Below are 16,580 nucleotides of genomic sequence, written 5' to 3' on the forward strand. Positions count from 1 at the left end.
TTTTATTATTTGTGGTTTGAATGGACACACAATTATTATCCTTGTACTATTTCGTTTATAGTATTAATCGATGTTTGTTACTCTATAATAAAGTTAATCTGCAATTGATTAGTATGCAACTACCACAATCGATTTTGAGGTTTTATAGTCTACTTGCTATTAGCATAGTTTTAAAAATAAGCTACTGTATCAAATAAAACAAAATTGAACAATACAATCTATATCAGAAAGACAAATAAAACAACCAAACTGTTTTTCTTTGTTTTTCAAATTTTTAATAAAAGATACATCTTTTAAAAACAAAATTGCACCATTTTGAATCACAAATTCAAAATTATTACTTACATTAATTAAAATATTCATCTATATACTTTTTGAATATTCAATACCCTAGTTCTGATGATACAACGAAATATTGATACAACGAAATATAGACACCACACATAAAACTACTTTTCCTACAATGAAATGTAAAAGTGTAGTATCAATTATCATTAAAAATGATATTTTCATATCATAGTTCCACCAAACACTGTAAAATGTTTAAAAGCCGAAACAAAATAGTGTGACTGAAACAAGAAATTTGACTTGACAGCACTGTTACTTAGAGCATTCCCTGCTTGGAGAGTTAAGGTTAAAAGATTTGAACCCGGAACCTTGGGATTGGAAGTGAAAAATATTAACCACCATGCTTTATGACCACAACAATTTGCACCTATCTTTTATCAAAATGTTTATAAAATACAGTAAGTCAAAGAGGAAGAAGATGTGTTGTGTCAAAAGTATCATCTTGAAAATCTAAAGATGACTTAGCTCTACTCGTTAAATGCGTTGTACGAGGGCGCCTTTCATATTGTGTGTAACTCCTATCCTGTTCTCTTAAATATCCTGTTTCTCCGGCCGAACGAATAGCTTTGTTTTCTTCACGTTTAGTGCATGGAGCACTCAACGGACGTGTTAATGCAAGTTTTGGAATGTGGTCCGTGTTGGGATTGGAACATGCGATACTTATGTTGGATCTATTTTTGACGTGGACAAGCATCTGAAAGAAGTATAAATAATAATTAATTAATAATCAAGTTATATGCCTTTTTTTTACTCATTTATATTATATATAATACTGTATATTATGTATCTCTAAAGAACTGTCTACACTATCAAACTTTATGTGACAAAAAATGTGATGTGCCCATATATGGACATGATGATGTCATATCACTACCATATTTTGGCATATCCCTACCATATTTGGGCACATCACATTTGTCAAACTAGTTTGATAGTGTAGACAGAGCTTTAAAATAACTTGTGTCTAAATCCCATTTCTTTGGTATTTGTGTGGATGTGCAGTGACATACAAATCATTTTCAACCTAACATCTGGTTCTCTATACCATTGAAGCATATAAGTTCATACTTAAACTAGCTATTAAATCATAATGAGCTATGCAGTTATTATTACTGCCACAAAAATCAGTTTTATGGTTTTGATAATGTTTAATCAAACAACAAACCAAAGCATGCACATTAAATTCATGCACATTCTTGATGGCAACCACACATTAAAACATTGATATGTCAGAGTTCACAGAAACCATATGGCTCAATCTGAGCGTAGATTCAATGAATGTTGTCATCAAAGTAAATGAAATGCAAAAATCAAGACTCAAACTACAGTATAATCAAACAATGCTGTAAAGCTATGTCTACACTATCAAACTTTATGTGACAAACAAATGTGATATGCTCATATATAGACACTACCATATTTGGGCATATCACTACCATATTTAGCACTTCACACTTTTTTTTGTCAAACTAGTTTGATATTGTAGACAGAACTTAAAGCTTTGTCTACACTATCAAACTTTATGTGACAAAAAAATGTGATGTGCCCATATATGGACATGATGATGTCATATCACTACTATATTTGGGCATATCACTACCATATTTAAGTGCATCACACTTTTTTGTCAAACTAGTTTGATAGTGTAGACAGAACTTAAGACATACACCACATGCTGCAAACTGCATACTCATGAAGAGGGTTTATGGTGATGGTGGGGTTTGGGAGGAGGGTTGGTTCGAAGAGGCATGCTGAGGTTGGAATAGAGAGTTGAAAGATTGCATCCAAAGATACTGTGAACAAGTATGGAACATAAAAACAAAACACCAATTAAACAGTAACTGTTATGAAAATGATAAAATTCATTAAATAAACAGTGACTCACCAGCAATATTTGACAGCATGCATGATTATCAGAGTAGGGTGGGGGAGAGGGCGGGCAGAGAGAGGGCAGATGAAGGTGAAAGATGGAGGGGGCCAAGAAATTAAACTTTATTAATAAAGGTTATTATAGTTTGAAAGAGAGATATTAGGTACTGGGGAAAAGAAAATTGGTGTGGTTTGGTGGGAATCGGATATGATCAAAAGAAATGGAACACTTCAAGATATCTGTGATGGCATGGGAAGGGAGAGATAATGGGAAAGGTACAGTAAATCTTCTAATAGTAACCCACACTCTAATAGTAATCCCCCTTCTAATAGTAACCCACCTTATAAGTCAATCTATAATAATAACCCACTACTCTAATAGTAACCCATGGAGGTTACTATTAGAGTCACAAAAACTTATGATGCAGCCGTATTTTGAAAATAAGGAGATAATGCATGTTGATCTCGGGAATGGGGGAGGATTGAGTGTTTTTGAGTTTATAATATAAAGTTAGAGTTCAACCAAATTTGTTTATTCGTACTGTTTTATTATTTTGCTGACCGGAAAATTTGAGGGTGGGTTACTATTTTCAGGTGCCTAATTTAAGATTAGTAATAGTAACCCACTACTCTAATAATAACCCACCCTAAAAAACAATCAAAGAATAATAACCCAGGTTACAATTAAAAGATTTACGGTATACAGTCAATGGGAAGGGAGAGACACTGGGAAGGGGGAGACATTGGGAAGGGGATAATCATGCAATTGGGTGTCAACAGATGTATAAAGAAATGAAAACTCACCGCGCTTTGTACAGACGGAGCTAAAAGATTATATAGAATACATTTAAAAAGTGCAATGAAAAAATATTGTAATTTGCAATGAAGTTTTTATATTTAAGCCAACCTGCAAAGATTAATTTATGAAAACAGAGTTTGGTATTATTAATAAATCAATGTACAATATTAAATGAGACCAAACTACTTAATACATAATCTGTAATACATTGAATATATAGGGATAAAACACCATTCCCATTGTGTACCAGAGTGATCATAATTGATTTATTTACCTGCATAATTTCTTTAGTACTACTCAATCTCTCCATTCTCCTAACCTCTCCTTGTGATTTCTCATCAAATAGTTGGTCACATTTCTGCATGTATCTTCTCCTAAAGAGTCACAATCACATCATCAATATGTTATTTGAGGACAATAATACATGTTTAGCCCAAGATGTTCAAACTTTCTTTAGTAAATACAGTATACAATTGTTTCTAATGTAGTAGTTACAAAACAATGTTGATTAGGTGTGTGTGTGCATGAGACAGACTGAAACACGGCCCATAAGGTTCTTATTTGGAGAGTTCATGTTGTCCAGTAGTCATTAAGTTGATTAAGTTATATGTCTTGATGTTTAAATTTAATTTTAAATGTAAATAGGTTGGGTAATCATCAGGAATAGTCCTGAACAGGGAGATGAGCGCCCCTGCCCACCGATGAGTTTCGGGATCCATTTGACCCATAGGGAGAGTACCCGTCAGGGTCCCTACCAAGGGTTACAGGTCCCAGGTTTTTAGTTGTTTTTAAAATTAATTAGTGTTCCATGACATTCTCATCAAAATTAATGTCTCTCATTGTTGTGCTATGTCAACATAATGTCAATGACGGCGAAATGTCCCCAATAATGGGGATAGCTATGAAAACAAGTAACAAGTAAGTAATAACCATAGTTGTTAATATCATACAATACCTTAATTCAGAATTATCAATCATTAGATTGTTTATCTGTTGTTTGTATTTATCATCAACTTCATCTACTTTCTCTTCAAAATTTTCTTCAAATCCAATCAACCGTCTCTTCTGCGAAAGAAAATCACAATTTAATCGAAAAGGCTACTAGAATAATTTCAAGAATAATGCATAGTCAAATAAAACACCCATTATGATTTATTCAATATTTCATAAATTTATTATTTTATCATCAGGTTGATTAAATCTGCTCAGTATACACGGTTATGTTCAAATGTTTATTCTTCATCTATCATCACAAATCAAAAGTTTGCTAGTTAGACAGTGACAAACACATAACCACTTACTGTTATTTCAAGTTCTGCCTTTGTTTCCGCTAACTTTGATTTAGCAACTGCCAGATTTTCCACAGTATCTTCAAGCTCTGCCTGTACAGATTTCAGCCGTTCAAGAGCTTTCTTCAGGTTTTGTACATCATCAGATGTACTTGAAAACTTTTTTAATATGCTCTATATAAAATAAAACAACTGGTAATATAATAGGTTCAAGGGAAGATATATCATATCAAGTGGACATGCCAATGAGATGATCTCACTGGCTGTAATGGATCTTAAGTTCTTTCTATCATGACGTTGGCAAATATGGTAGTGATATGCCCAAATATGGTAGTGATATGACATGACATCATGTCCATATATGGGCGCATCACATTTATTTGTCACATAAAGTTTGATAGTGTAGACAGGGCTTTAGGTAACCATTCCTTCAGCCATCCTTTTGTCAGGGATGTGATGTACTGTACCAAAACACCAAGATATCCCTTACTATTCCAAAAATGATTAGAAACAAAATCATTCAAATTCTTGGATACAAACATTTTTCAATGATATAACCTATCTGTTTATGTATTTTAAAATATTATCTTACATCAATTTCTTTTTTGTGGTCACTGGATGAAATTTGCATCTGCCGATGAAACTCTCTTGTCATGAGGTTTTTCTCCCTCAGTTTTTCTTCAAGTAGTTGTGTTTCTGAAAATATAATAATCAGGATTGAAATAAATTATTCATGAATATAGTGAGAAAGAAATCTATTCCATATAATAATATTTTTGAACCATTTTGTACAGAAATAACAGTACTAGTATATTAATTTAAAGGTACTGTCACAGAAATATATCTTACTTAGTTCATGCATGTGTTTGTCCATTTCTTCCTGGAACAGCACCTTTAAGTCACCTTCTCGTTTCTTCCATTTATCCTCCATATCTTGAGCTAAGGTTGTTTTATAGGCTTCAAATGCACCTTGCAAAAACTCCATCTCACCCTTTAAACGTGCTTCAATGAAAAAGAAAAAAAATGAAGAAATATGATTAATACAATTCTGTTTTTATTTTAGTACACTTTTTATTTTCAATCAAGTTTCTTTTCAAAATTCATTGTGAAAAACCGACTGAAAAACATGTGTTCAATACCTTTACTTTCTCATCCATAATCTCATCAATAACATAACTAGTAGGGGGTAAGGAAAGTAAATTAAACTTACAATATGCAGCATCACTACCATTCTTTTGATGCTCCAACTCTTTCTTTTGTAGCTGTTTCACTAAATCTAATTCCTCCCTGTGATCATTTACGAGTACATTTATCTCATCTTTGTACCTTTCTTCCAGGTCCATAAGCTTGGCTTTTAAATTTACAGCAGCCTATAATAAATGAAAATTAATTACAAATAAACATCATCTTAAAACAAGAATAGCTATATTGGTTGGCTTCACACAGTTTAGAAAATATACCTTTTCGGCAATGCTTGAGCTTAAAATAGCTATTAATAATTAGAAATGTAATAATTTTCGACAACATTGATGATAACAGTAGGCTTTTCGGATGAGCGGTTAAGCAGAATGAGGGTCGTGAAATAAAAAAAAAATTAATTAAAAACCAATGTTGAAAGCATATATATCATAAATGTCATACCAATAATGAATTAAAGTGTGATAAACGTAAATTAAAATCATGCAAAATTCACCTTATCTCGTGTGTTTTTATGATTCATGCGCTCCTCCTCTAAATATAAGGTCAGGTCAGTGACCTGATTCTGTAGTTGAAAAATTAAAGAGTCCCTATACAAAGATAACTTGAAAGTTAATACAACTATTATAAGATGTCATTTATGAAAAATCTAAAGCGTCCATTTGTCATTTTACTTAAATTTGTTTAGTTTTTTATTTAATGTTCATAATTACTGTCAAAGAACAAAATATGAAACTGAGTGAAGAAAATAAATAAAATGTTTAAAGTGGACATTTCATATTTCTACCTGTTATTCTGAGTCCATGTGGTCAGTCTATTATTCGGGACATTTTTCCCCATTTTTAAAGGTCCTTTAACAGAGCGTAGACTTGGCAACTTATTATTAAAACCTGTCATTTCTTTGGCTTTGTTAAATCTTCTGTTATTGATATTATACAAATTTATGACACATTTCATAGTAAATATGATACATTATCACAATATGACATAATATTGATAACATTACACAATCATCAGACATACATTTTTTACACAACATCGATTGAAAGATAACAAGACATCAACAAAACAAATGATGATGTATGAATGTTGTATTCACATGTCATAAAGAAATAAGTGAATGCGTGAATGAATGAAAAGAATAATGAATAAATGAAAAGAATGAAGAAATAAACATATACAAATTATTATTAAATAGCATTTTTTTATAGAATGTACAATTATGATTAAATTTCACAGTCCAGTAGACATGAAAACACAACAATGAAACATAATAATATGTCAGAATATATAATGAGGTATACAGAATGGCAATAACATAATATTGTTTATGGCAGACATCATACATTTATAGTCCATTAGTTAAAAATAGGATAAAATTGACATTGTCATGATCATAATATTATTAATACAAATATAGTGACAATTATTTTTAAAGAATGTACATGCAAAAGTCAAACCATCCAATCAGCAAATAGTATGCAAATGAAGGACAAAGAGAAATAATTTTAAAATCAGTTAGTAAATACATTTTAGTCTTTATTTTAGAATTGGTTTTTTAATCCCTGCACATCAACACCATTATAATAACGAAGATTACTTTGAGCCAATGAGAGCCATTCACCAAGTTGCGTTACAGGCAAGAAACAACCAATCACATCCATGCAATTAAAATAGATGTAAAATAAATATAAATATTAGGGTAATGAGTTCAAAGGTCATGCATACGTGTCATGTGGAGTGATGAACTTGAACAGCAAGTTTATTAGTTATTATTTTATACATGATGTTATCAATATATATTGTTTGTATGAATATCTTTAATAATGCTGTATGAGAAATTATGTGTACAGTAGTATTTAGTATAATCATCATTATAATTGTAAAAGTATAGATTTGAAAGTTGTGTTGAGCTTACACAAACATTATTGATTATTAGGGAGATTCACTTTGTGATGATCTACGACCTAGGAAATTGTTACGTTAGGATGCGCTTCTTCATTTCTCAACACAGTTTTGATGGATTCTAGGTCCATGCGACAACCAGTCCATTAAACAATATGCGCATGTCTTTGGTCATCACAAATAAAACGCTCCCATTATTTATTACTATTATTATAGTGATGATGACTTCATTATTCTTTGTAAGTTTGTTAAAATATGCAGTTAAAACGAACTTTGGTTAAGAACTACATTACATTATTTGTTTAGTTTTTTTTAGTTTCAGTTAAAAAATCATGTGCTTTCAGTCACTCTCTTTTTGAAACAAAAAACCCATACCTGAGTTGTGTTGTAGATTTAGTAGGAACAGAATTTGAATATTTACACTAAAAGATTGTCTAGTCTATTAATTGCACTACTCCCTTTTTTAAATGATGTGATTGGTTGATTTACTTGCTGTAAAAAATAGAGTAAATAAATTGGATTTTTATGTAAATAATTGGTAGAAATTCTATGGATATAATTATTTGGGAGCATTTGCCCACAACAAAATTGTTAGTAGCATTTGACACTACTCAAAGAGGAAACTTCTACAGTAAAAATCAGCCTGCCAGGCTGACATAATAATAAATTACACGATATACCAGACTACAAAATTATTGTATTAAATGCAAACTGCATATTTAAAAATATTAGTAAGACCCTTATATCTATACACATACCATAAATGAAAAACTCTACACCCAGTACAATTAAACAATAATTATTTCAGTATAAGCAAAACACATTATTATAAGTTATTATTTGATCCACATAACATTAGCCGGCAATGAAACGTTTCTATATCTTACCTTTCTGGATCCTGGTATGCAGAACTGGATGCAGAGAAGAAATAAGGTTTTGAATGAGGTATTTCATCTACATAGAATCTGATCATTCATAAATAATTAAGATAGTTATGATTTTGTTTGTAGAGAGGTATAGAAGTTGATGAAAAAAAGAATTACTATTGGGAAAATTATAGATTATAAGGGAATGATCCTAAAAACAATAAATATATACTTGTATGTCAAAAGGATAAATACAGTTATCTAAATACCAAAATGTACCAAATGAAGAATTAAGATAAATTAACAATGGATTATAAAACATGTAGCAATAAGTCAGAAGAAGACACAGAGAATTAATATTGAATACATATATAAATTAAAAAAACAATCTTCTGAAAATAAAAAATCAATGTTTGTGGACATAAAAAGTAATAAAAGCAGATAGAAAGTAGGAAAAAAACCAAGATCTAATCAAACTGAAGAGTAATAACAAATCAGTAACAAATAGTATAGAACACAAATTATAATTTTCTAGAAAAAAAACCCTCTTGATTCAATTGATGTTTTCTTTCTGATTCCGACAATTTCTGATTCAATTTCTATTCTTTTTGATCTAGTCAAAACCCAACAGAATATAAACATTTTCATTTTTAAATTCAAGTTAAAATTATTCATTTACATAGTTCAATACAATGAGAATTTAGTATATCACATTATTATGCCAGCGTTAAAGCTAAAATGTACCTTTCATTAGCCCTCCTGCTGTGTGTCTTTGGAAGGTCCATTAATCCAGTGTTGATTGTTACTGCCATTTTACTCCGACTCTTTGTTAATCTCATCCCAGGCCCCAATTCATATTCTCGTGAGGACTGGAAGTAACAAATAATTCATACATATGATTATTATGGACCCATTCAGGCTTAGTTATTTACCTGTGTAAGTTGGTTTCATGGAAAATTATTAACTTCTTCGGTGGGTTATCAATATCATTGAAATGTTTTTTTAATTTAAAAAAAAAAATTCATTCCACTTTTGATCCTTTATTACATTGCCATAATTACATATACGGACACATCACATTTTTTTGTCACATAAAGTTTGATGTGTAGACAGAGCTGTAGTAATAATCATTACATCAAAAACATTGTACAGTATCATTTGTATTATAACAATTGAGTAACTCAATTAGTACCTCTGTGCCTGAAGGTGTTGTCCCACTATTCTTCTTGAGTGGGAGGTGGTTCTCAAAAGCTCTCCTAGCACTCTTATCTTTTTCTACTTCATAGAAACGATCACACCGTGCCTTAACAGTAGAGGGTGCACTTTGAGGGGGTCTATATGAAAACGCTGCCTGGTCTTTTTGATCTTCAGTACTTGGTTGTGACCTGTAAAATACAATTTCGTTTTAATTTTTCATTTTGCTAATTTGTTTACCTTCTTTTCTTCTATAATTTCTTATGTTAATTGTAAGATGAATAAAAAAACCATGTAATAAATATAGAAAAATAAAGATGAAAAAAAATATATTCTTACAATGCAACATGAAAGTAATACTTACTTTGGCCTTGGCTTTTCTTTGCCTCGTTGAATGCTAGCAAGACTTCCAATCTTGTATTTATTAGCGGCATGTCGGTCACGGTTTGTAAACTCACCACCGAGAGAAATGGCTGATCGGTTGGCGTTTGGATTGGTTACATTAAAATTGCTCATGATTGATTTGTTTGTAGTTTTCAGAGCATACTCATTTTTTTGTTAAAATATGCTGAGTATGAAAATCTACATTTTTCCTCCTAAAAAAAATTCGTTCTTTTTTAAATGAAATAAATGTCATCAATACAATATTATTACTCTTCCTTTAAATCGTGTGTATTTGCTGTAGCCTACTAACTAGCTAGGCCTATATATATCTATAATTGTGGATTAAACTGAACTAGGCTAGTAGGCTAGGCCTAGTCTAGATCTGATGCCCAGTTAGGCCTAGTCCATAGGTTACAGTCGCGCCCGCCTAGGTCCTTTTAATAACATATTTTATTATGTAATTTTTAGGGCCTAAGCCCTAGCTAGTTAGGCCTAAACAAGGCTGATTCGGCTGCTAGATAGCCTAGGCCTAGTCGGTAGGAGAGTAGGAGCGCCGTGTAGTAGAGTAGGCTATTCTATTATGACTATGTGGCAGATAATAAGTAGTTAATTTGACTAAAAATTACTCACAATATATAATTTAGATCAAACTACAAGTGCTATATATCATATTACTAATATTTAATTACAGAAAATACATGAAATAACAAGTTTTCTGTAGCTGTTAAATGCATTTACTTGCTGCTGCTGACGGTTGCCATGTAATCAATTACCGTTGTTCTTAGGCTAATACACCCAGGCACTTCACCATGTGAAAACACGTTTTGTAGCAATAAACGTCTGTATTCGCGACTACATTGTAATTTACTTTCTTTGCACTTACTTATTTAAGTCCAGTCACAAAACAAAATACAATACATTGGATATTTACTGTATTGTTATATTTATAACTTTATTTGTTCATGAATAAAATACATATTAAAAAACATTGGTCACAATACAAGGTTAGCATTGTCAACAAGAGGTATACTAAGCATATAATAGTATTTCAATTTAGTTTTAATTTTTCTACATACATTAATATATTTAAAATAAAAGAAAGGTTAGAATAAAGTACACACCATAGCAAATGATGGTACTAAAAATACTACTACTGAATAAATAGAAAGCGTATTATGCCTTGGGCAATGGAAAACCGAAACACTGTTTTCTAAAATCATAGCCGAAAATATTTGTATTTCGAGTTAGTACTACCAGCCTAAAGTACGATCATATTTCTCAAAGCTGATGCTTATATATAAATGCATGTTGTAATTTAGTAAAAAAAAAAGTAAATAGAAAATGTAGATAAAAAAGTAAATAGAAAATGAAAAAAAAATGTAAATAGAAAATGTAGATAAAAAAATGAAAATAAACATAATGCTTCTAACATTAAGTTTAAACAAAATCTAGTCTCAACTTAGCCATTTTAATTTGTATAGCAAACAACAAATTATCATTTACTAAGCAGTATTTTAAATGGCAAAGCATATACAAGCTTGTATGCAAACTCTGTGATGTGCATATCATTCTACATAAAAGCTTGAATGTCACAGTTTTGATTTAAAATGTACCTTTTCATGAATATGACAAAATATTAGATCTCAGTATTTCAACAAAACTTTAAAAGAAATTAATATATAATAGCTCATACAGGTTTTTAAAAAAAATGTGGTTGAACAATGGGAACCATTGAATAAATTCATAAACACAATGAAACAGAATATCTTGCATAAAAAATAGCACTGTATGATTTAGCAAAAAATATCAGATTAGGGAAGCTCAAATATAAAATTACTATCAGTAGTCATAATAACCTTTTACACAAAAAACGTACTGTTTATTTAAAAAAAAGTTAACACTGTGTATATTTTTAGAGTTACATCACTTAATTTAAAAAAAATATTTACAGTCTATGCTCTCAAGAAAACAGAGTACCAGACTTAGCAACTGGTGTCAGGAGAGTTTACTGTATGTGTGTAATGTAGATGGTCCCATAAGCCATATTTCTTTTCATACATAAGTTGGGGACCCTTCATGAAACGTCACAAAATAAACATAAATATTCATTAGTCATATCCATAATGTGTGACGCAAGAATTGAGCTAACTACAATTCACTAATGCAAACACTTTCTGTCGAGCTGTCTGTGTAGTTGAGTGGATTAGACTATGAACTTGTCGATTTATGGGATTCGAATCCCATGAGAAACTTCTTTTTACTTTATAGTGAGATAGAGATTATTTACAGGGTTAGGTTTAGTTATATTTAGGAAGTAGTTCGGCTACCATTCACATAAGGGGACCTCAACTTATGTACGAAAAAAAAAAATCGCATTCCATTAAGGCGTTCAATAATATTACAGTATTATAAAATCAGTGTAGCTAATCTATACAATGTTCAATGTCTAGACAGGTTTTTCTTTGTTATATTTTCTTACACAATTTTTTATCCAATTGGGAGCCAATTTATTCCCATAAATCTTGCTGGTAAAACTGGCTTAATAACAAACAATATTCAATCCACAATTATAATACATGTGTGAATCTAAATTCATTTTAACTGTTCACATTTCATGATATATTTCTTAATTTATTACATTACTACATTAAAAATATTGAATTTTATGAATATGATGATACCAATTGGAACTATTTCATTTGCATATAAATACTAGTACTACTTTATTTAGAAAATACTGTTATTATTCTATGCAGTAGGTTATTGAATTTGTATACATTTGGACTCTATTTTATCTCAGGACATTGGAGGTACATTGTATGGACAATTTTTATATTCTTAAACAAGCCTTTTAGAACATTACATTTTTATACCCATGCCATTCATTGGATCAATGTCTACAGACTACATCCTATAGTGGGCATATGAACCTCCTCAGGAGAATGTAATATTTTTAAGGATATGGACCACACTGTAAATTACCTTGATAATCATTGGTGCGATACATCACCACACTGCTACCTTAAATTGAGTTGCTGTGACCGACTATCACACACATAAAATTTAAAATGATCATCATGAAGTATAACCTACACTGTATGAGTAAATAATAAACACACTTATGGGCATATTTCTACATGATTTCCTGGGAAAAGTCCGGTTAATCCTTCCATGACTCCTTCATACCAACCATCCTCATTCATCTTCACTACATAGATAATATTGCCTTCTTGAAAAGTCAATTCGTCATCTTGGTTTGCAATATAGTCATAAATGGCCACAACTGCAAGGAAAAAGAAGTAAATCCTACATTACTGTATATCAAATTTAGAGTTTTTTGATTTAATAGCAAAGTCATCCATGTAAAGGATGTAAAGCTGTAGCTTGGTGGTTGACGTTCTTGCAAACGTCCAATCCCATGGTCCAGAGTTAAATCCTGACCTAGTGCCAGTGTTGTAACTCAAAACTCTTTCAACTCCACTCCCTAAGCCTCAAATGAGACTTAGTTTATAAGCACAACGAATTATAAAATAGTCCATTCTGTAATTGGTGAGTTGGATGTGTATGAAATTTTTAAAATGACTAGATCATTATCCATGGCGCAGTCGCTAGGAGCAGAGGTGGGGGTAGGTTAACCCACCAAAATTATGGTCTCATACCCAGTTCAATTTGATTATCTCCACTGATTGAATACCTAGTATACAAAACTGTGTACAAACATTTTATTAAAATATTTGCAAACTGGTTGTCAGTACGAATTCAATCCACAGTGGATTAGACCAAGAAGATCATCACCATCATACTTAGCTGATGGTTGATAATGCACCCTATTTAAACGACTTTTTCAAATTATCTATTTTTTTAACCCAGATACTTACCTTTCTGCATATAGTCAGTTGGAACCCATTCTGGCACATCTTCTTGCAGAAATTGAGGGGGAGCAGGAAGCATTTCATCATAATCTATGGCTTCAAAGTGCTCTGGGGGTGGGGGCGGTAATGGAGACACTATAAAAACAAATTAAATATGATTATTATGATGCATGTTTCTCATAAAAGTATTCAAAATATAATCGACTTAGTACACTTACAGCCACATTCTTTCAAAAGGTCTGAGTGGCATTTTTAATGGATGTACGGTTATATTGAACTAAAACTACATAAAACAAGAAAAAACAATTCTAAAAAGTTCAAAATATCCTTACTGGTCATGTCAAACATTGGCGGTTCATCCGGAGGAGGTGGCGGCGGCATATCACCAAAATCAGAGGCATATTGATCTTGTGGCTCTTTTCTACCGCTATAACTACCTTTGCTCTTGGACAATGCTCTGTTTAATTCACTCATTATTGCGAATTGAGGCCTATCGTCAACAGGTTCAGGAGGTGGTGGTGGAGCAGATTCCTGATGTAATGATGGCACACGATTTAATCCTGGATCAAAGTTTGGTGGAGGAGGTGCCATATCTGGTGGTGGCATTGGTGGTGGTGGAGGAGGAACAGTACTTGGCATAGGTGCTGGAGGTGGTGCCGGAGCTGGTCTTACTGGGCCTGCAGAGGGATGATAACCCATTTGAGGAGCTTGTGGGGGTTGTGGAGGGCCCTGCTGGGACATGTAAGGAGATCCATGACGTGCATATGGCGATTCCTGCTGTATATGTTGAGGAATATTTGACTGGCTTTGGGGCATAGATGGTGGTACAGGCGGCCCAGTATTATGCATATTAGGTGCTTGGCCGCCGTCTGGTACTCTGGGTGGTCTTACAGGATTTGTACGAATCGTTCCATATTGACTGTTTGGTTGAACAATTGGCAAGGCAGCATTAGAAGTGACACTCATTGCACTGCTCGTAGAAAGTGTTCTCTGCTTTGGCTGTCCAATTTTTAACCCATGGCCAATAGCGTCTAAAGCTGTGTAATCAATGAGTTTTGATTTGTATTTTGCTGGTCTTTCAGGATTTGCTGGGGCTATAATCTTATGTGTACGAGTTACATTTTTATTTGTCGTCAAAACACCAATCTCTCTTCTGGCAACCTTTTCTTTGTGTATACTGACAGTCTAATATAACAAATATAAACAACATAGTTAGCAATTGTAGTTTAACTAATAAGTACATTTTTACAGAATGGTGTAGTTTAAAATTGTTTATGTATGCACGTATCACATTTAACACAATAACATACAATAACATACAATAACAAAATATGTGTTACAAATACTTTTTTTCTCTATACAAATCCAAATGTTGTCTTCCTCTCCTTGATAAATTCCCATCTAAAAATTTTATAATTTAGTTAGAATAAAAACATTTAATGAAATATTACCTGAGCTATATGGTTAACACTAGCTTCCATCGTAGAAAGCTGATTGACCTGAAGGTCAAGCATCTGCAACATACTGGTAGCTAATGTGTTGATTTGGTAGGCAACACTTGCCAATGATTGTGTCGTGTAATTCTTAGTTTCCTCCAGGGCAACTCTTTTGTCTTCAGCCTAGGTTTTTTATAATAACAATCATTTGTTAGTTATGTAAGTAGAAGTGCATTTGATGATACTACTATTACCAATATAATATACAATAATGAAAAAAAAGGGTCTACTGTCCAAGTTCAACCCACACAGTCCACACGGCACAGACAGGCCACTGCCTTTTATCTCAACAAAGTCTCAATTATTAATTAATAATTAATTTTTAATAATATTTATATATTAATAATAAATAATATTAAATAAAAGCACAATGCAGATAATTTATGCTTACAAATAAGTACCAACTAAGATGCGTTCTAGACTACCTATCTTTTATAACAAGGTCTATCTAGGCCAGGCTATACATAGTTAAGTGGGCGGTACCCTACTCCAAACACCACCAACATGCAAGGCCGCTCTTGGCGTATCATCAAAACAACCACTCGAGGAAGTCCATCGATCGAGGCCTAACAAACGAAAGATGTTTGTATTGAAAATGTTACGTATTTTAGCTCACATTGACATAGTTGTCTTCACAGTATTTAGCTACATCAAGAAGGTTTGCTTGGCTGTTTTCGAGAGCCTGCCGACCTGCTGGAATTTCATTATCAAATAAAGTTTCTAAAGCCGACATTTTTCTTGATTTACATCTCACACTTCCCTCGATAAAGATGCATTATGGGGAGGGGCACTTCCGCCATCCTACAAGAGCGCACTCTACAGTTTAAATCATTGATTGTGGTGGTGGTGGTATATTTTTTTTTCCATTTCTATGTATAAAATTCTCATTGTCAGTAACATCTCCTATTCAATTCGTATGAAAAAAATATCCCTTATTTTTACGTAGCAGTGAACGAATTGTTTGAATTGGAAAAAGTATAATGACACTGAAGTTAAACATTATGCGGGTCTATAAAAATAGTGGATTTTTCCTCCTTGATGTGCCCGGTGACGAGACCACCAGAATCAGACTACATTATCGTGATAATTTGATGAATAATAAGAATAATACCGCGTATAAATAAATGGATACTAAGAGATGAATAATGGATGAATATCGGCCTGCAGAATAACAAAACGTACGGTACATTACCAACAATATTTTTATTTTTACCGTTGATTTGTTTATGAATTCTAATTCAAACCACATGATATTGATGTCTGACTTCATATCTGAACCGTAGGCCAACTGTACAGAGTCGTAGTCACTGCTGATACATTTATTATCTAATGTTAAAATTATGCGATGTCAGTTACAATAA

General features: G+C 32.2%; 2 protein-coding genes across 5 annotated transcripts in view; both read right to left on the reverse strand.

Annotated features, from left to right (window-relative positions):
* Positions 1–15,967, reverse strand: part of LOC144840761 (abl interactor 2-like) — a 44,401-nt gene extending 28,434 nt beyond the window's left edge. Inside the window, exons 1-5 of one of the 2 annotated variants that reach the window (XR_013611955.1) lie at positions 15,836–15,967; positions 15,175–15,342; positions 14,056–14,908; positions 13,730–13,858; positions 10,991–13,134 (exon numbers count right to left, since the gene is read on the reverse strand). Coding sequence is in view for 1 of the 2 variants with exons in the window: in XM_078696779.1 (XP_078552905.1) it covers positions 12,971–13,134; positions 13,730–13,858; positions 14,056–14,908; positions 15,175–15,342; positions 15,836–15,952 (1,431 nt within the window). In the remaining variant the exon portion in view is untranslated. Of the gene's footprint in view, positions 1–10,789; positions 13,135–13,729; positions 13,859–14,055; positions 14,909–15,174; positions 15,343–15,835 lie in introns of those variants that run through there. The other variant, XM_078696779.1, reaches the window with a different exon arrangement.
* LOC144853734 (flagellum-associated coiled-coil domain-containing protein 1-like) lies at positions 299–10,620 on the reverse strand. 3 transcript variants are annotated; one of them, XM_078711551.1, is made up of 14 exons: positions 10,482–10,620; positions 9,832–10,063; positions 9,466–9,658; positions 9,018–9,142; positions 8,295–8,372; positions 5,999–6,092; positions 5,516–5,675; positions 5,155–5,307; positions 4,898–5,001; positions 4,318–4,479; positions 3,972–4,081; positions 3,291–3,390; positions 3,022–3,041; positions 862–1,042 (listed from the first exon to the last, which is right to left on the reverse strand). In XM_078711551.1, the coding sequence occupies exons 2-14, from the start codon at positions 9,981–9,983 to the stop codon at positions 1,009–1,011; spliced, it is 1,485 nt and encodes a 494-aa protein (XP_078567677.1). In that variant the 5' UTR covers positions 9,984–10,063; positions 10,482–10,620; the 3' UTR covers positions 862–1,008. The 3 variants fall into 3 exon arrangements, with proteins under 3 accessions (XP_078567668.1, XP_078567657.1, XP_078567677.1); XM_078711542.1 differs by lacking the exon at positions 3,022–3,041 and having other exon boundaries at positions 299–1,042; positions 8,295–8,318; XM_078711531.1 differs by lacking the exon at positions 3,022–3,041 and having other exon boundaries at positions 299–1,042.
* Positions 15,968–16,580: the final 613 nt, after the last annotated feature.

Source organism: Antedon bifida, chromosome 1 (assembly GCF_963402885.1).
Source record: "Antedon bifida chromosome 1, ecAntBifi1.1, whole genome shotgun sequence".
Lineage (NCBI taxonomy): Eukaryota > Metazoa > Echinodermata > Crinoidea > Comatulida > Antedonidae > Antedon > Antedon bifida.

Excerpts from the sequence above, each read along its gene's own strand:
- LOC144853734 (XM_078711531.1), bottom strand. The coding sequence starts at position 9,983 with ATGAGCAATTTTAATGTAACCAATCCAAACGCCAACCGATCAGCCATT. Across the intron at positions 3,391-3,971 it reads ATTGATAATTCTGAATTAAG|GAGAAGATACATGCAGAAAT; the intron begins GTATTGTATGAT and ends GTGACTCTTTAG. Across the intron at positions 1,043-3,290 it reads GTACTAAAGAAATTATGCAG|ATGCTTGTCCACGTCAAAAA; the intron begins GTAAATAAATCA and ends TACTTCTTTCAG.